The 19,241-nt window shown below is 42.9% G+C and overlaps 4 protein-coding genes and 1 long non-coding RNA gene across 6 annotated transcripts; 2 read left to right on the forward strand and 3 right to left on the reverse strand.

The window, feature by feature from the left end:
- Positions 1-890: 890 nt before the first annotated feature.
- LOC105684089 (coiled-coil domain-containing protein 85C) lies at positions 891-5,910 on the reverse strand. The gene is made up of 4 exons (XM_012397201.3): positions 3,727-5,910; positions 2,329-2,701; positions 1,410-1,678; positions 891-1,332 (listed from the first exon to the last, which is right to left on the reverse strand). The coding sequence occupies exons 1-4, from the start codon at positions 4,435-4,437 to the stop codon at positions 1,288-1,290; spliced, it is 1,398 nt and encodes a 465-aa protein (XP_012252624.2). The 5' UTR covers positions 4,438-5,910; the 3' UTR covers positions 891-1,287.
- A 739-nt stretch (positions 5,911-6,649) lies between these two features.
- Positions 6,650-8,562, forward strand: LOC125499879. The gene is made up of 2 exons (XR_007276910.1): positions 6,650-6,971; positions 8,001-8,562. It is a non-coding gene; the product is annotated as an uncharacterized LOC125499879 (long non-coding RNA).
- On the reverse strand, positions 7,289-12,774 carry LOC105684087. The gene is made up of 3 exons (XM_012397197.3): positions 10,508-12,774; positions 9,401-9,638; positions 7,289-8,263 (listed from the first exon to the last, which is right to left on the reverse strand). Exons 1-3 carry the CDS (start codon positions 11,734-11,736, stop codon positions 7,997-7,999), a joined length of 1,734 nt encoding a protein of 577 aa, XP_012252620.2. The 5' UTR covers positions 11,737-12,774; the 3' UTR covers positions 7,289-7,996.
- A 2,719-nt stretch (positions 12,775-15,493) lies between these two features.
- Positions 15,494-17,146, reverse strand: LOC110116779 (anaphase-promoting complex subunit 11). 2 transcript variants are annotated; one of them, XM_048649931.1, is made up of 4 exons: positions 16,978-17,146; positions 16,633-16,752; positions 15,738-15,866; positions 15,494-15,668 (listed from the first exon to the last, which is right to left on the reverse strand). In XM_048649931.1, exons 1-3 carry the CDS (start codon positions 16,994-16,996, stop codon positions 15,751-15,753), a joined length of 255 nt encoding a protein of 84 aa, XP_048505888.1. In that variant the 5' UTR covers positions 16,997-17,146; the 3' UTR covers positions 15,494-15,668; positions 15,738-15,750. The 2 variants fall into 2 exon arrangements, with proteins under 2 accessions (XP_048505888.1, XP_012252622.1); XM_012397199.3 differs by having other exon boundaries at positions 15,494-15,866.
- A 602-nt stretch (positions 17,147-17,748) lies between these two features.
- On the forward strand, positions 17,749-19,229 carry LOC105684071 (pancreatic lipase-related protein 2-like). The gene is made up of 4 exons (XM_012397181.3): positions 17,749-17,901; positions 17,968-18,368; positions 18,435-18,786; positions 18,849-19,229. The coding sequence occupies exons 1-4, from the start codon at positions 17,868-17,870 to the stop codon at positions 19,067-19,069; spliced, it is 1,008 nt and encodes a 335-aa protein (XP_012252604.2). The 5' UTR covers positions 17,749-17,867; the 3' UTR covers positions 19,070-19,229.
- Positions 19,230-19,241: the final 12 nt, after the last annotated feature.

A 19,241-nucleotide genomic window follows, 5' to 3' on the forward strand; every position in this document is an offset into this window, starting at 1 on the left:
ATCTCGCGAATATCACTTTGCTCTCCGAACACTTCATCTCCCGATCGAGGCAATCAGCCTTATCCCAGGCTAAGAGAGAATCGGACCAAAAAAAGTAGAAAAATTGACGACTCGAGACCCTTTTAAAGCCGAGATCGAATCGCTTCCAAATTCCTATTAGGTATATTGATATGTAGTCGACTCCGAATATATTGAGATCGTACCCACTTTTTTTTTTCATCTGTCTCGCGCAAATCGCAGCGGTTCTGGAACTGTACTATAAGTATTCGTGCCGCGCGAATGAGTCATAAGTATAGTTGAACGATGTGTATTTTCTGCAGTCCGTTATTGGTGAACGCGCGGTGAATGTTTTCTCTCTCTTCCATCTTTACCGGTACACATATATAGGTGAGGTGAAAATCGAGAAGTGGCATGATGATTTATCACGTTCATCTCACCTCGAACTGAATTAACGCTCACAACACGCGGTGTAGTTATAAGGATGAGTAGGTGACCTGTTCTGGCATGAAATATATACGACTATGAAATAGAAAAAATGTACGAGGCTCCGTTCAAAATGTCAAAATAGTTGAGTGGGTGTTCAACAAGCTGTACGGCGGGAATAAAAAAAAAAATCTTACATGAAATTGAATACAGTCGAATTGATCGATTGGATTTTTTTGGTTTTCCGATTGTGAGAATTGGTCGGCGGTGAAATTCAGAGGGGAACTCGAGGATTTAATGTACACTGATTGAAAACTGATAGGGACGGTCGAATCGGAAACTGGATAATTGAATTAAAATAATCTGAAATTGGAATCTGATTAAAATAGTATACCAGAAAATGTTTAATCAGTTTGAATGATATTCTCTCTTTTTTTTTTTTGTTTCTGCTTTTTGGTTTAACCGAATTTAATAAAAATAAATTTTTATTATTTTAACAGTCATCTGGGCAAGCTAACGGCATTAGATGTATATATATATAATTGTTCCTTTTTTTTATAAATAAATTCTTATTTTCAAAAATTGATAACGGATAACGTATATTCGTTATTGTAACACGATAATAATTATTGTACATTTATAAATTACTTATTTATCGTCGATATTTATAAAATAATCTATGTAATACTATAAAAGGCAATACGCGGGACTTATACTTAAACGAACTATAAACAGTTGTAAAAATTACAATTTCAACATACAAATATAATCGAATCTGTCATATACCTATATAATATCATAGCTCGGCAGGTTTGCTGTCTCCAATTGTTATTTTTGTCGATTCTTCATTCATCAACCCCAGAGTCAATGTCTCGGCTGGGGCGCTTCCTCTAGCTTTCTCCAAACAACCTGCAACCGAATTCGAAATTTATTATTCAAAAGCTATCATCTAGCTAAATGGGTAAATTATAATGTTTCGTACTCACGTTGCACATTTCTCGGACGAGCGCCTTTTCTCCGTCGTGGCCACCTTCTCGCTCCAGTTGCTCTCTGACTTCGAGAACTTGTAGAGCTCGAACAACGGCTTCTGGTCGGCCTCCTAATGGCGTTGCATCCGCGGGACTGCAGTTTGGATTTTCCCAAACTTCTCCGGGGGGTGGTTCCCACCCTTGCGCTCTCGCTTGAAGTACGCTTTTGTCCTCTTCAAGTTGTTTCACTCGCTGTTCCAGACTCCTGACGTACTGCATAGTTTGGTCTGCGATCGATAGAAAAAAAAATCAACTCCAAATTCGAATTATCCTTCTTGAAATTCGAATGAAGTCCGCGCGAAACGCGGCACTCGACAACATCTTCCAGTTTCGTAATTTAGAAACCGCATAGGTAATTAGCCGCGGGTAATAACGATTTCGTATGTTATTTAATAACCGTCGCGTGCTTATACGCGTGTTGACCTGGTCGAAGAGAGCGTTGTCACATAGCTGCAGCTATTACGGAATAAACTGTTAAAGAAACTGTCGTAAAATAAATTTTGAAAACGTGTTTTCTGACCCGTGACACTTTCACTACAACCGTATCCCCGAAAATGACAAACACGGGAGAGCGAAAAACATGCGCGCTGGTCGAATCTCGGAAAAATTATTCACGGCTCTACGCGCAGCGAGTAATGTTAATTGTTAATGAAAACTAAGTTTTTAGGCTTTCACTTGTCCGTACAAAGTGCACTAGGAAGAACGGCGAAATTACGCAAACGCTGGCGAATCGACTGTGAGATAAAAAGTCGCACGAATACCTCAATCGGATTCTATGAGGTTCAAATGGTGGCGTTCGAGAATTCATTTAATTAATTAGTCACGGATAGGTATACGTAAGATCCCATCCGGCTGAGGCATATTGGGAAATATTCACCGTTAAAAGTGGAGGTGTGTCTCGACCTCGGTGGCACGGTCTCTTCGGCGTTTGTGCTTGAGCTTGAACCGTCCCCGTCGTCCCTTTGGCCGCCGCCTCTCTCCTCGTCGAGATAAAGACAAAGTTCTTTCAGCTCCAGGTTATCTTTTATCAATTCTTGTTGCTTGTTGTCTAGCTGTCTCAGTTTATTTTGGTAAGCCGACACTTCCTGGCGCATCACACTCGCGGTGTATCTTCCGAACCTCTGCCACTCCCGCGCCAACTTTCGACCCTTTTGACGGTCGTCGTCCAAAAAACAGCAAAGGTCCCTCAGCTCCTGGTTGTCGTCACTCAGACGCTGATTCGCCTCCTTCAGGGCCCGAAGCTCGTTCAACTACGCAGAAATAATCCAGACGCCTTTTGTTACACACCGCACTACCTATATCTTATTATACCGTAGTAAACATGGTAGCCTGTACGATGCCCAACGATGAGTTACGACCCGGTTATACGAGCATCTTGACCCCCGGTCCAGATATATAAGTATCGTGACGGGGACCCTGAAGACGGAACGACCGGTGCACTCTCGTGATTTATTGTCGTGTTACTTCCATCAAAGATAATACGTGGCCACAAATTATTCTCGGTTTATTAAATAACAACGGATGATCATTTCATATGTAAGGGTGGCATACTTTGAATATGTTGTTCGATTGTTATTGGGTTTTTCTCGAATTAAATTACTCTCATTGAAGATCTTACCGATTCTAAGAGCTTTGCCAAATGGTTTGGTGACGCGTTTCAAACGGATTGATCGACGAATCGTTGATTGTAAAAATTGTGTGAGTTATTGCCTTAGCGAGAATGACACACGTTGCGATTAACATGTACAAGGTATACATATAACGTTACCGTACATAAAAACCGTTAAATAAATAAACAATAGTTCATCGGTGCTTTCGATGATCCCTGCCAAAACTTGGAGTAAAGATTTTGCTTGATTGTAAAAATTACTTTCATCATAACAACTGGTTTTTCCTCATCATCGTCTAATAATTTTCACTTCATTTTATACGTAGTTAAATTTTTCCTATTTATTCCAGAAACGATTTAATTCTCCATCGAGCGATAACGAAAAATCTTTTGAGAAACAATATTTTCAGATGATTTTCACCCCCTGCCCTCTAAAAAAGGAAAATGAAACGCATACGCATCGTTTCGCGTGACGGACCATTGGTCAGAGACCGTCTTATTATGATATAATTGTTAGTTTGACAGCGCGATGAGGAAGTTACGCGAAGAAAGATGGGCTGACCAGCTGACCTAGAATCGCGAGAACAACACGCGTGATCATGATAATGATAATGAATTAAAGAAGATGGAAGAAAAACGAAAAAAAAAATAATGTGCGTGGCTTACCAGTCCCTGTATCTGTCGATTCTGCTCAGTGGCGACCCTCGAAATGTCGGTTTCCGTTTTTCTAACGAACTTGAGCATCTCCACTGGTCCAAGCCTTAGGAAATCCTCGTCACTTATTCTCTGCCTCGCCACTATTTGCGTAGGCGGATACTGGCTAGCCGGAGGTATTATCTGACCCTGAGGTATTTTGCCCTGAATATATCCGTGGGCCGCCGAATTTTTAACCGTCGTCGGATTACTCGGGTTACTATGGTCGGTCTGCGCTGCTATTATCTTGCCAGGAAATTTACTTTGCACATCTTTCAGCTGGGTCTGCGCCACCCTCTGAAGTTGCTGATGATTAACGTGGTGGTGGTGCTGCTGCTGCTGAGGATGAAGTCCGTTTCCCGTCGAACCCGCACCACCCGAAGACGCGATCGTTGCTACCGTCGCTACCGATCCAACAGTATTAACCACGTTATTATTACTTTGCTGTTGCTGCTGCTGGTGCTGCTGCTGCTGCTGAGACGATGAGGCAGGTGGAAAGTGCGGATGATGTTTAAGGATTCCGGTCGTCGGCTGCGGAGGAGGTTGATACCTTGGTGGTACCGTGTCTTGAACTGGCTTGATCATGTGCGCTGTGTGCTGTTGCTGATTTTGCTGTTGCTGCTGCTGCTGCTGCTGCTGATGCTGCTGCTGGTGCTGGTGCTGGGTTTTATTCTTATTGGACATTGCGGCCGAATTAGCTCGGGGCAGGGCTACGTCCCATTTCAAAAAAATTTCGCGAACTCCTCCTCGGACGGAACCAATGTGACCCGAGTGATCCGAATCTGGGTCAGCGAGGCGTGCGCCTTTACAAATTCAGAGGGCCACCGACTGCTTATTATTATAATAGTTCGCAGACTCCGGTCCAATCTGATCATCGGGCGGAAGGATTTCTGCGGTCGATTAACGTTTCTTTGAAAATAAATTTCGGCGTTATCATCACTGTTATTGGAGGGGCGTACGTTACTTTTCGTTTTTTTTTTTTTTCTTCTTTTTGAATTTCTTACACAGAACGTATCACGAAAGTGACGATTAGATCCGAGGCAGAGTCAGAGCGTTCGTTGTATTTCCATAGCCGATTCACTGTCGATGTTAAATACTAATACCGATCATGTGATCTGCATCACGCACGACGGATCAATGATTTTCCAGAATTTTACAACCCAATAAACTTGGCAGAACTGTATCGTTGCACGACTATCGGTTCCGGAACTTTGCACCTGCACTCGATTCACATTTTTTACAACTGCGGACGGCGACGATCGTTCGTTAACAGATTTTCCGATCTATCCGGCTAGTCCGAACGATCACCAGGTACCGTGGTCAGTCAGGTGCGTCGCGATTAGTCGAGGAATGCGGGAAAGTTTTGTTGTCGATCAGGTATAGGAATATGGCGACTGGATTTTCGAGCGAACCACTACTACCATTAGTGGCATTCGGAGTTCCTCGAGTTCTTGTAGCGGCGGGGCCTCCGAGCGTGGGTGAGGTCACGACCTTTCGACCTGCTCACTTCCGGCGTGAATCTTTGCGGAATATAATCACTGTTATATTACGGATAATTTGAGACGCGAAAATCTCGTGACAAAATAGAATTTCCGATGAAATCGGACGTCAAAATTCACGCACGAAACATGGCGACCCCGCCACCGTATACAGCGAGCGTCTGACGTGATTGCGGAGACGCCGACGCCTGACGTCATTGCGCGGGAATGAGAAGCTAACTTCTTATTGGTTGAAAAGATGCAGTGATTTCAGTCAGTTATTCAGGTGGGGGTATAGAATGTCCGGGAGAGTGGGGCTGCATTGGGTCAGGTAAGCTACACCGTCAACTATTCCGACCTGGTGAAGATCGGCTTTGAAATACAGGTGGGGGGGGAACGAACGTTCCATACATCCTCTTCCTTCGCAAGGATTCTTCATTCGAGATGGTCCATTCAACGTTTCAACTTTTTCGGAACCCAGATTTCTCGATATACCTACGCCTGCCAGGGATATTCCACCTGTTGTACGAACACCGCGCGGAGCCGGTCCGCAAATTCGTCGAGCATCTGCAGGATTTCTGCATTTACGAGGATAACGCGGCACGGAGAACCGAAAAATATAAAGGGGTGATGCAGCAGCTGTATACAAGCGGTTCACTTCGGAGCAGGTGCAAGATCGTAAATTATTACTACTGCAGGTACGCTGCTGGGGCAGGCTGCTTCGACGACCGTAGCTTATATAGGTACTACCTGCGTAGTTGAGGTTCGTTCGAAGATTTCTTCGCAGATGAGAAAAAATAACGTTGTGAGAAATATGTTCTCTTTCATACAGAGTGAGAAAATTGAAGGAAATAAGCGATTATCATTAACCGATCGCAGACGCTGTTCTTCTCGTATGTAGCGCCGCGCGAATAGAAAGTATCATTCAGATCATATACACCGTCGTGCATATTATTCGGAGCGGATAGACGCGGGCGAAATGTAGTGTGTTATTTGTTACGAGGTCACTTCTGTACCATTGTTGTTGCGATACGTAAAAGGCGAACTAACTCGATCACCGATCCGCGATTAAACAATGGGGGCATCTGAATAAACATAAAAAAAATATAAATAATAACAGACAGATAAACCTATCCGTACAACGCAACTTTGTCTCCTGTCGCGTGTAAAATTGCAGATCGCTACATAATTATAATATTAAAAACACGGCGCGGTTGCGCAAGATTCTTTTTTCTAAACCGCATTTTAATAGAGGGCAGGTTAAATAAGCGGCATAAAAATCCTCCCAGGGGACCGGCGCGAGTACAAGCGAGTCGATTATACAGACGCACGTTTCCTTGGAACGAAAAAGTAGGGGAACGTCGGACGAATCGAGGAGGGATGGGCGAAGGAAAGGAGAGTGGAGTTTTGTACCTTAGAACAGAGCGAGTGGGGTTCCCCTCGACTCGCGTCGGCTACGGCTGCAGAGGCGGCGGCCGTTCTCGACCGGCATCGAAGTCTCCCATTCCGCGCGCACTTCTCTCTCTCTCTCTCTCTTTCGGCCCTCGATTGCGCCCCGCTTCCGCGACGCCCGCAAACTCCGCGCTACGACGTATCGTACGATACGATACGATACGATACGTACGATACGTCGTAGCGCATGCACGGAGATCGGGACCCATTTTATATCTCTGTAGTATACGACGAGTGGCAATATGGGCCCGACTTACCCACGCCACGGTGATCATCGTCAAAAGCGAGGTACAGAATGTACGGCGTGTGGTATGTATGTACATGAACGTAAGCTGGTAGAACTTAAAACACGCACAACACAACTGCTTCGTACGCACCGCTCTCAAAACGGAACAACGGTATTTGTGAAAGGTCAACGAGTGTACATGTGCGACTTATACTCGATTTTGCTGTTACTTGTGTGTGTGTACACACGTATCACAGAGTCTTGTATTTAAATTATTAACCTTATTCTTTATAAATAATATCGTGAGCGTATACTGCAGCGACGGATACCGTCGAGTTGCGTTACACCACAGAGTTTTACGGATATTCGATCATTTTTCTTTATTTATTCATTCATTTTTTTGAATTATTATTTTTTCTTTACGTATAAAATCGTAAATATACTTAAAGAGATATCTTTAGGATTTGAGAACAATTTTATAACCTGCGACTCTGAATTCGTATTTTACATATGAGTAAAAATTTTCTTCCAATGAAAGGCGTTCTAAATTTCGTCAGCTCATTCAATAATCACATGGGACATTACGATTATCATTATCGAATCACGCGTGGACAAGTATCAATAGAAACAGAGTTACGAATCGAAGTTGACCTGACAAAAGGTTGCAATTTTATGAAAGCAAAATTATTCAGTGACAGTGAACGAGTATTCTAAGGCAATTTGTCGCGTCGATTCGTTACTCTTCTTTTCTCTTCTTTTTTTTTTTCAATTATAATAATTTAAGTTCGACGAAAATATTTTTTGTATAATTATTCGACTATAGCTATATAGATCATAATTAACGTATATTTATAAGAAATTTACAATAAAAGAAGTACGTACGACTACGCCGCCAACGTAACACCGTACATTGAGATCAGCACTGTAGTTCTTATGCAATTTCTGTAGGGATTCTCCACGCCCTTGTGAATTTCATAATTCTCTTCGCCTCTGTTCGATGTGGAGTGACAAAAAGGGGGGGGGGAAGGAGGAGATCGCGGGTCGAATCGAGTGGAGGCAATCCAACGTTAAAACGAAAATTCCTCTTTCAGACCGCGCCGTACTCCTCGCTCGAGGGTGAATCGTTTCTGGGCGGAGGTCGTGGCGCCCTGTGGTGGTGAGTGACGGGGGGAGGCCTCCTGGGGTGAGGCGGTGGATGACTACCGTAGGATGTATCGTCTCCCTCTTCGCTACTCGGCGAAGGAGAAGGCGCCCGGTCGTCCTGCTCCTGAAGAAGGTGTCGGAACTCCTGGATCGACTCGTTCAACGACCATAACTGCGATAGCAACGAGAGGTCCAACTGACGTAGGCCGAACTGTAATATTCATAATTATCCGTCACACGATAGTCGAACCTGACGAAGGATGGAAGAAGAAAAAAAAAAAAAAAACTTTGTCGTTCGGAGAAGCCACGCCGAAGTTAATATCGTGATATGGATTCGAAGAAGAGCGTCCCTTGTGCGACCGCAAGCCCCGAAAAAACCCCCCTAAAAATCCGTCGTCATACAATTCTGCTGTGGGCGACAGTTTCACTGATTGCCGTATCGCGTAACGCACAGAAACGAATGTACCTTTGATCTAACAAAATTGCAGCCCTCCTCGCGCGGGTTTCATACACGAGATTTTATTATTTCACGAAATCTATATCGAACGTTTTTCATCAATCCAGTCTAATTTTTCTTTTTTTTTGGTTCGGTTTCTTCTCATTAATCGCACTGAAATAAAATCGCGCGGATTCTAGGCAGAAAACCAGTTTACGCGATACCGGATGAATTTTAAATTTAAGACCCGCGCGCTTATCGGAAGATTTATGTTCATGAGATCGATTTCTAATCGGCAATATACATATATATCTGTTTCATACATCTTTTGCATTTGTCTGCTGAGATTAGTTTAGACTCGTATCGTGGGAATAAGTTGCCTTCGTATATAGCTATATACGTATACGTGTGCGTTCGGGATCGTATTGCTCGCCAGGAGAAATGAAAGGGATAAAATATACTAGGTATATTAAAACGAAGAAGGAACACAAGCCCGAAGATCAGATGATGGAATAAACGCAAGTGAAGTGCGGAGGCGCAGCAGCAACACCAAACGTTCAGCACCGCGGCTAGGAGAGAAGTATATAAAGTTTAAAAAAAAAATAAAATAAAAAAAATGAAAAAAAAGGCGAGGGAGGGTCATGCCTGAGGGAATGCGACGATGTGGGAGTGGCGGCGGTCTGGGTAAATTTTCTGCCGTTGCTGCGTGTCTGGATTCTCTATCATTCTGACCGTCTCGTCGCGTTTCGCTCGGAGGCCACCCGAATAACGTAGCACGTCTCAACGCCACGTATATACACGTGTATACATACGGCGAATGTCGCGAATGAAAAATCTCAAAACTGAGGAGAAACAAGCTTCATCGCGAACGCCGAATACGAATATAGTTTTTCTCCCGAAGTTCATCTTTACCATTTCCCTCCTGAGGGTTGCGAGCTGCCCGTCAAGGGTGGTGAGTTGGCGTCCCTGTGTCGAAGGTCTTCCGCCCCCTGGCGCTCCTCTGGCACCTCTTTGCGGTTTACTGGACGACCTCGCTGGTGGCGGCGGAGGTTCGTTTCCGTCGCGATTCGTGTTTAGATTAAATCCACTCAAACTTCTCGGCAGGGGTGGGAGTCCCTGCAGACTCGACATGGCTATTTTTTCTTTTATACTGGAATGGAAGAAGAGAAAGAAAAAAAAAAAAACGAAACGGTATTACATAAACAGATAATGATAGGATCGGTGTACCGCGACGATAATAATAACGATAAATTGGATGTACGGAGAAAATAAAGGACGTGGGTAGTTATTCATAAGAGATCTGTGAAAAGATGTTTGCTCGAAACAATGCGTGGCGTGCGAAAAAATTTGCATTGAATTTTCGAAACGCGCGAAACGATCGAACGCCCACGGGGTTCGGTCGGATGAATAAATTTGAAAAAAAAAAAAAAATAAAAAAACAAAAAAAATAGGTTTGTAAAAAATGAATTCCGAAGGTGGTTTCGCAGCGCTGATCTGGGTAAACAGTGCGAGGGGGAATCGTGAGCGCGTGAATTTAACTGTACAGCATACGACAATTTACTTCGCCGTCCACGTACGGAACGATTTGCGGTCTGTCATCGAGTAATTTGTATTCCCTGTTCTCTGCGTTAACGTCATTATAGCCGGTATACATCGTTATTACATATAGTCAGCTGCTGTTGCTGTTCAATCTTAGATATATGCTTCTACTTCTACTTCTACTTCTACTTGTACACATCTACTTCTACTTCTGCCGCTGAGGAACGGGATCTCGGTTGCCCCGAAGAAATGAGAATAAAGGACGGGAGTAAAAAACGAAGGAAGAAAAAAAAAAAAAATTGGAATAAGAAGCAGAAGTATAGAAGCTGGACACACCGCGACCACGTAATCAGCTGCAAAGCGATGACTCAGGGCATCTAACAACGCAAATGTATCCCGTCTCCGTCGAAAAAGATCAAAGCCGATTTGCGAACTATATGCGTGTAGAGTATGGAGCTGCGCAATGTACTCAATGTATACCTAGCGAAGTCGAAGGCGGTGAATTCTTCTCGGTAGTCGTCGAATCCGCTGAATTGTTCTTCGGCGGAACTGCAGCTGGAATCGTGAGCCTCGTCCGTTACCTCGTCACCGGAAAGGGTGATTTTCGTCGAGGAGTAACGGACGCCAGCTTCCAACCAATCTTCGTGCTGAATATTCACACTGTCCTCGAAAGCGACCTTGCGTTCGGGCTCGGGTTCGTCGACAACTGCAACGACCGTAGCGCAATCGTCGTGCGAAATTTTACCCGGGGGTGTCTTGGGCTTGAGATCATCTTCCTCTTTGGACTCCGTGATGCGGTTCTCCTTTTCTTTCGTCTCAACGGTTTCGGGAGACTCGGGACTTCTTCGAGTGTCCGAGTCCTTGATTCTCTCGGGTTTGATTACAGAGTTCGCAGAATTTATTTTCTCGAATTCTATCGCAGGGAGGATATCCGGCTTCTGCGTATCCTGTGGGAAAGTGTTTACCTCGTCTTCCTGCTCGCGGGTAACTTTGACCTGAGGATTATGCGCCTCGAATACCACCGCGCCGTTGACGACCTGAATATGCCTCTGATTGGTGAACTTTGGTTGCTTGTTAGCGTTTTGTTCGGCGTTTTTCGTCGGCTCCGGTAGTTCCCTCGGGGCGTTGATCAGTCTGAGTTGATGCACCCTCAAGTTATTGTGGGAAACTTGGAGCTGATGCCTCTCGACCGGCGTCGGACGTTGCCTCTGACCATGTTGCATCTGCATCTGCAGGTTCGAGGCGTTCCTCTCGTTCCTTTCACTGAGAATTCTTACGCCGAGTTGCTGCTGTTGTTGACGTTGTAGTATTTCCAGATCACGAGCGCTCACTCCTCCGCCTCCGATCGGCGCTTGATCGACCGTACCTGACGTCAAATTCTTATCTTTCAACTTTTCGTCGGTCGCTAATCTGGCCAAAACGTTCTTATCCGCACCTCCGATTTCACCCACTTCTCTCGACTCGCCGTTAACCCCTTTCAAAGCAGATTCGTACACAATCGTCCTCCCGGCTCCTGCTGGAGGGCCCGCAGTTTTGGGAACGTTTTCCTGCTCCTGAGCTCTCCATGGTTTCGTGTCAGGGGGAGGGGGAGCTTGTCTAGTCGGACAAGGAGGTCTAGGTGACCTCTTCAAAGCCTCAGCAACCACCTGTCTGCTAGGTCTGGGTGGTACGGGGGGTGGATGTGGCCTGGGGGCGGTAGCGAGTTGCATGTTGGCTCGATATTTCTCTGTTGAGAAATTTTGTTTTTTTTTCTTGAAAAATCGCGACACGAATTTCTCGCTTTTTTACACCAAAGACTTTTCGATCCTGCCCCACATCGGTAAGTATAATCCTGAGTCGGTGAATAAGAATTTCATGTTCGCGAGGATGCTCGTTACAGTATAAGATCAACACGAACGACGACTACGTGACTACTATTCTTGGTGCAAATAGCAGAGTTGCAATTAAAGCGTAACAATTTTCTTTTCTTCAGACACTCTTACTGACAAGAGGTATAATTAAGAGCTGTTCGACAATTACTTGAGTTCCTCAGCCTTTAAGGTCAGAATTACGCTCCTTTTGAGAAAAATTTTTCCTGGGAATCTTTCTTCAACGATAGAAAAACATTCGCATTGTGTTCTTCCCGTTGGATTGAAACTGCACATTATCATTTTTCCAACGAGATATGTATGCACTCTCGGATCCCGATGACCCGGACTCTGTGGGAATATAATATAACGTCTCGCCTATTCGATAGATTTGATCGATCGAACCAGCGAGAGCTTCGATGCGAGAACTGCTAGAAATACTTTCAAGTTTCCATTCGGCTGGATACGAAACGAAAAATAAACGAGACAACGGAGTAAGCAAAGAAACGGTGCGCACCAATTCTCCCGCCGCTCTTTATACAGCGACGACTACAAAATAACTCGAGATAACGGAGACGCGGGCAGGTGCTTCGGGTACATCCGAATCTCCGTGGAGTTCCGCCCAAAAACACGCCTCTTCGTTTTCCACTGTTGTTAATCAACCGCTGTGAAAATTCTTCAAATCCGATGCATCCGATACGGCAAGAATTTCTGTGAATTTGAATTCTTCTTCACCGGAGACGGACAATATTCCGTCGCGGGGACGAACGGGCGGAGGAGTGACGATGCGGAGGCGAAGGTAGAAAAAAAAAAGAAAAGGAAAAAATAAAACTAGACAAGTAACCGGCGTGCCGCGTTTATTTTCTCGCGGATCGGAGTAAAAGGCGCGTTCGGTACCAGTGAGGGACCGCGACTGAGGGGATCCAACAAACATCCTCAGACTTTTCAGGGGGAAGGGGGGGGAATACCACGTGACTGGAGCTAGCCCCGCGTTGTCGGACATCAGGTAGCAGCTCTCTGTGCCGGTCGCGCGAGACTTTCCGATGTGTAGGTGATTATTTTCTCGTATATATCAACGTGAAACTCCGTCGCCTCGATAAAAACACGCACGTCCGTGTGTACGAACGGACAACGCGTGAGCGAGTGCTATCCACATTACCCGAGTAAGAGGAAGAGGGAAAGAGGGAAAGAGGGTGGGAAAAGGGGGGGGGAGGGACTCGTTTCTGCTACCTTCGTACCTATTTTCTATGTAATCATTGAAACTCCCGCGATTCAAATTTACGTAGAGGCATAGCGTACAGTTTTAGAGGTTCTTCGGCTTTGATATTATCTAAGCGTCTTTTATACCTGTTCGAAGGAAAAGAGCGCATTGGTGTGCGCAAAGGGTAGATGGATACGTCGTTTTAGATGTGTTAAGGCTTATAAAAGTTGCGGCTCCTCGCAAGTAAAAACAGAACTGTGAGCAGCAGCAGCAACAGCAGCAGCATTGAGGAGACAGGGACTCTGAATAGTAATTGTTACGTAAACGCGTTGCGCTGATCATAACAATGGAGTATGATTCGATGTTCGTAATATCGTATATAGTCATTTTGTTAACCGCGGGACGCTAATTGAATAAATTTTTATGGGTATATATATCGATACTGCATTATCTTCTATTTTTTAAAAAGAAAAACTACGCCTTACGATTCTCACGTGCCCCGCATGATCTTACATTCCGCTTACGATTACACATTTAATTTCCATGGGTATATAGGGTACCTACACAGGTAATTCGATGTGTGAGAATTTTGCGCAATAATACGAACATAAATAATTCATCGCGTTGCAGTTTTCGCATACACGCGTTCTTCATCGTCTACGTGAAATTCTAAAGAGCTCGTGTGCGAATATTTAATACACGTATACACATAGGTGTATCGGTATCGCGATACCGCATGCATTTTGGACCGATGTTGTGCATCAATGTCATTGCTGGTTGTGTGCAGATGGTAATTCACGCGCTCCGAGCTGAGCTGCTGCAATGCCGACGAGTCGAATCGATCCTATGAACATGCGTTATGTACGTACGTATATGTATATTCAAGTGTTTATATTGCCACTGTAACTTCGCTGATTAACCGCTTCCGGTCAAACTTACATTATTATAATATTAAAGCGACACGGTTATAAACCATTTCATCGAAATTATCATATTTACTCAACTCGAAATCAGATACAGCGAACTGGCGAATCACGCTTTAAAAATTTTTAATTCTTCAATCTTCTCACGCGGTATGATATTTATTCGTCTTTCGCCTCAAGTCAATCGTTTTCGGGAAACGTTATCTCTTAGCGTGCGGCGTACATGTCCATCTTGAGAATTATTCTTTCGTCACCGTCTGACGGATGCGCTTTCAAATGAAGGAAATTGCGGTTCCCACATATTTACGTTACCCAGAAATTTTTCTTTTCCCTTCTCCGGAAAGAAAAAAACTGGAGACGTTACACTTCAAATTGCATCTCTTGGGCTACGGTGTCGCGTAAGATTACAGTCGAGTGTCTCTTTATCTGTGACCATTAGAAGCGTAAACTCAATTTCTTATCAGGAAAATTTTTTTTCTTTATCCCATATTGATATTTCATTGATAAGAAACTGGTATTCCAACTAACTATACGAAATTTGACTCAGACGATCCTTCTCACGAATATAAAATTGGAGGGAAATAACAGTAAATTATTCGATAGGTATTTGACTCACGTCGATCGAAAATATTTTCAGATTCTTCGATCGGTCGGGAATTATTTTTCAGTAAAATTGTCGAGTAACCCGATAATAAAAATATATAGATTAAAAAAAAAAAACTTATCGGTAAGTTGAGAAGATCGAAGTGTGATTCGTGCTCACGAGCATTAGGTTGGAACAATGAGGAAAGGAAATGTTGCGAAACAGAAAAGAGAATTATTTGCGGCGGAGGTAAAAAATATATATATACATGTATTATGTACGTGTGCATACAAACCAAGCGAAAAACTCGCCGAGTAATGAACTCCTCGAGTTAAGAATAAGTGTTATAATTTCAAACTGATTACATTCCAGGATTCAAATATAGCTCGGCGATTCTTATCTCATGCACAACGGTCGTCAAAGTACGGTGTCATGAGCACAAAGAATATGTATAATAATAACAACGAAAATAATTTTAAATTATGCTATTCTCTGGTAAAAGAAAAGATGAAAAGTCTATCTCGATGTCCCATATAGGCAAGCTCCATGGTATGGGGGATCGGCTCAGTTATTTATGTTATTTTTAATTACTTGTAACTGTAATTAGTAATTTCACAGAATATACACACCAGACCATTAGGTATGCGTGCACGTTTATAGGCTGACAATAAATCGACGCCGATGATGATGGATGGTTTAATATCGACGATGGAACCAGTCTGCAGTTAATTAACGACTGCGTTCTATGTCGTGTGTTACTATTAATACGACCTAACAACCAGGTGTAATAATTACCACGTACGTCAAATTCGCTTAGCTTGTAATTTATTATCCTCATTCGACGACGTTACCGGGGATCTCGAAAGTCCTCTGTAGTAGTTTTGTGAAATTGAAGATTCTCTGTTTTTGTTATTTTTTTTGTTTTTTTTTCAACCACACTTTTAATGAAAATTAGTTTTCGGATCTACGAACTACACAGAGATAAGATAAGATATGAGAATTCTTTAACGTAATGAAACACCATAATAGGAACTGCGTTGAGGTTTTCGAAGCGCCGAATTGGAACACGTGCGTCAATTTTCAGGAGCTACGGAACAGTGGTGGGAGAAATGATTCATCGAACGTTTGGGTGATGTGCATTCGATTTCTTTCTCACCTTTGGCTCGATTTTACTCCTTGAACTTCCACTCCTGACGGCACATCGGACAGAGATGACTAGTTTGCTGCGAATGCAGCCACTTCATTATGCAATGAATGTGAAAACAATGCGAACACTGGCCCCACACTTGAAAGAATATAGAATAAAATAATTCATGAGATAACAATGAAATTAATTAGAATTTTATTTCGCTGGGAATATCATATGGGCTGCGCGTTTCGGTTATGGTTGCAAAACGTTTCAATTCACACATCGGTTTGCGTGAAACTAGTGAAACTGGGAGGACAGTGTCAAGTGAACTCGGTCGTTTAGAGAATGTTGGAAAAAAGATACGAACGTTGTAGCCGTGCACGCTGTGTAACTGGAACGAATTCACCGATCGATATTTAACGCGGCAACGCGCAGATGCGAACCCGAAGTTACGAACTTATGACAACACCGATTCGGTTGCTTGCGTCTAGAAAAAATTATCGTGGGTGGAATTACGATTTTCCAAAATTGTCAATCGATTATCGTAAAAAAAAACAACGATGGTGGGTCTGGTTCGGATTCAACTCTAAAAATATCATTTCGACCTGGATCTATAGATCTAATAATATCACACATTTGTCGCTATTATTGGGTAGCAGCCATGGCAAAATTAATTATAGATACATCGATTAGCAGGGTCATTGAGGAAAGGGAAAAACAAAATAATGACAAAAATTTGAAATCATCAGCTTCTTTTAAAAAAAATTGAATTCAAATTTACTTATTCGAAAGTACGAGGATATATCAAAATTCGGATTCAATTTCAGTCTTGTTTGAAATTTTACGCGCAGAAAGTTTGTAACATAAATACATGAATGATTTATGAAGACAATAAATATAATGTGGATATCATCTTTTATACCTAAAGGGCAATCGTCACCGGGGATCTTGCAGTCTGGGCAGCTAGCATCGAACGGCATTCGGCAGATGCCGCAATTGTCGTCGTTTGCTATCCAACGCCAAGTGGCTACACCTGTCCAACCTAAAACACAGAATTAACCAATGTGAATATTAAACGTTACATGAGATGGCAGGAATTGAAATGTACAGAACACAATCACACGTTTAATATAAATAAAATATGCCCATGTATGCCCCATATTTTATCTGTGTTCTTTCTACCCGAAGGATAGTCGCATTGGCTGAGGTTATGTCAGGTCATTATGTGAATATCGGAGAATGAGATAAAATTTATAAATCAACGTACTTTTTATGGTAACTCTCATGTTTCACATCACATTGAACAATGTGGTTGGAGCTCTATACTGCTTCTGCCAGTCTAATAGAGCCTGTTTACAAAAACTTGTGAAAAATATATCTTTAACAGCTCAACTGACGTTTCTCCGTTTGCCTCCACTCGGCACTGACCACGCTGACTGCTGTCATCTGTGCTGACAGTTGGGAGTGTGCTGCCATCTAAATGCCACGAACATCAGTCGAAGACTGTCGAATCCTTCCGAATGTAATCCACCGATCCATTTGAAAAAGGATCTTTGAAATGATCTGTAATTTTATCTCATGAAAAATTATTACTGTAGGAAAAATTTATGCTCACCCATTATTCGGATGAGATTTAGCCATTCTCACGCAAGAATATAGCAACACAGAATTTCGTTTGCAGGAATATTTACAATTTAGCAATCGTCAAGAATGTGATTAATTGTTTCTCTAAACTTACAATGAATTGATGCATCTTTTTGAATATAATAGTGTCAGTAGAATTTTCAATTCGATCTCCATTCTCGCTGGAATTATGAACCAGCTGTTTATTTCGAGCTCTCTTATAATATCTCATTGGTAATAATTTATTTTTCCTTTGTATTACTTATAAAGAATTATAGTAATTTTTCCTTTTTTTGATTTTTCTCTGTCCTTCCATAACATAAAAAGAATTGCATGTATGCGGTACGTTATAGATAATAAAACCTCGGCAAATCACCTGCTGCAGCATTCTAAAGTCCAGAACATCCAAGTCATTATCGGAGCAATGAGAATAATCATGAAAAATTGCAAAACCAAGATTAGATACATTATTCATGTATCAGAAGACCTGCAGTCTCAAGATTATTCTCGTCTAAGATTCTCGGCTTCTTCGCGATGCTCCTAAGCCTGATCATCCTGTTTTTTCCGGGTATAAAAAAAGAGTTCTTCTCCCAAATTTGAAACATATAAGGAATTCAGAATTATCGAATTACAGTGACGATCCACGGCGCCGCTGTTTCTTTGGAGTCGGAGATTTTGCTTCCAGATAATCTTCGGCTGATATATCCTTTGGAGAGACCTTTCGTTTTCGATAGAAACACCGATTATGACTTGGACGTTGAAACTGAAGTCGGTTTCCATCTTTTCACCAACGAAAACAACGAGACGGCGCAACTTCTGAGAATCGGTGACACGAAAATCCTCGATGAGACATTTTTTGACCCGGAATTGTCAACGAAAATTCTCGTCCACGGGTGGACCGACAACGTTGACAATCGCTGGTACAAAACAATTCGCAATAATTACCTGAACACTGGTAATTACAATGTAATTTTTGTCGACTGGTCTTCAGCTGCTGGAAGAGAGTATTTCGTGTCTGCGAAATCGACCCGTCCCGTGAGTATAAACATCGCTGTAACAGTCGTTAAAAAATATTTCATTGCGTCTTCCATGTTTTCGTAGGTGGGTGAGCACCTGGGAAAGTTTTTGTCTTTCTTGGAGTCGGACGGAAATACGTCCCTGTCAAGTGTCCACATTTTAGGGCACAGTTTGGGTGCTCAAGTAGCGGGGTTTGCTGGTTCTACTGTATCGGGTCGAATAGGACGAATCACCGGTTTGGATCCGGCGGCGCCCGGATTCGAGGTTCCTTTTCTGGTGGATCCAAAGAATCGCCTTGACCCAACGGATGCTGAATTCGTTGACGTTATTCACACCTGTTCCGGAACTGTAGGATTTACATCGCCCATTGGTCATGTGGATTTTTATCCCAATGGCGGGACCTTTACACAGCCAGGATGCCCTTTCATAATATCACGTGGGTTTCACTGAATTGTACCGCGTCCTGAAATCCCTGGTAGATATCAATTTTTTGTACAGTTTATTGCAGCCACGCCAGGTCCCATCAATTTTGGGCAGAGTCTATAATCCGACCCAATGGGTTTTTATCGTTGCGATGTAACGGATGGAAGGAATTCGTCGCTGGATATTGCGGCACGGAAGACGATCCAGTTTTCATGGGAGATGCGATCAGTCAGGAGGTCAGAGGAACGTTTTATCTGAGGACCAATTCGAAGCAACCATTCGGTCAAAACAATTGAATCTGATTATCTTTTGTGTATTTATCATGATTTTTAATTCGGTAAAAATATTTTTCGCTTCCTCACGCGTGTATTACATCGGTTGTTACACAAGCTGTTATTATAAATATGTTGTAGTAAAATATCTGAGATTAAAGCCATTCAGTTTTTTGGTTCGGTAGTAATAGGATTT

Source organism: Athalia rosae, chromosome 2, assembly GCF_917208135.1.
Source record: "Athalia rosae chromosome 2, iyAthRosa1.1, whole genome shotgun sequence".
Taxonomy (NCBI): domain Eukaryota; kingdom Metazoa; phylum Arthropoda; class Insecta; order Hymenoptera; family Athaliidae; genus Athalia; species Athalia rosae.

Coding starts and splice junctions, on each gene's coding strand:
- LOC105684089 (XM_012397201.3), bottom strand. CDS start 4,437: ATGTCCAATAAGAATAAAACCCAGCACCAGCACCAGCAGCAGCATCAG. Junction 2,702..3,726: donor ATCGACAGATACAGGGACTG/GTAAGCCACGCA, acceptor ATTTCTGCGTAG/TTGAACGAGCTTCGGGCCCT. Junction 1,679..2,328: donor ACACACCTCCACTTTTAACG/GTGAATATTTCC, acceptor TATCGATCGCAG/ACCAAACTATGCAGTACGTC.
- LOC105684087 (XM_012397197.3), bottom strand. CDS start 11,736: ATGCAACTCGCTACCGCCCCCAGGCCACATCCACCCCCCGTACCACCC. Junction 9,639..10,507: donor ACCGCCTTCGACTTCGCTAG/GTATACATTGAG, acceptor CTTCCATTCCAG/TATAAAAGAAAAAATAGCCA. Junction 8,264..9,400: donor CAACCCTCAGGAGGGAAATG/GTAAAGATGAAC, acceptor TGAATATTACAG/TTCGGCCTACGTCAGTTGGA.
- LOC110116779 (XM_048649931.1), bottom strand. Junction 15,867..16,632: donor CGGTGACGATTGCCCTTTAG/GTATAAAAGATG, acceptor TATTCTTTCAAG/TGTGGGGCCAGTGTTCGCAT.
- LOC105684071 (XM_012397181.3), top strand. CDS start 17,868: ATGCTCCTAAGCCTGATCATCCTGTTTTTTCCGG. Junction 18,369..18,434: donor CTGCGAAATCGACCCGTCCC/GTGAGTATAAAC, acceptor ATGTTTTCGTAG/GTGGGTGAGCACCTGGGAAA. Junction 18,787..18,848: donor ATGCCCTTTCATAATATCAC/GTGGGTTTCACT, acceptor TTTTTTGTACAG/TTTATTGCAGCCACGCCAGG.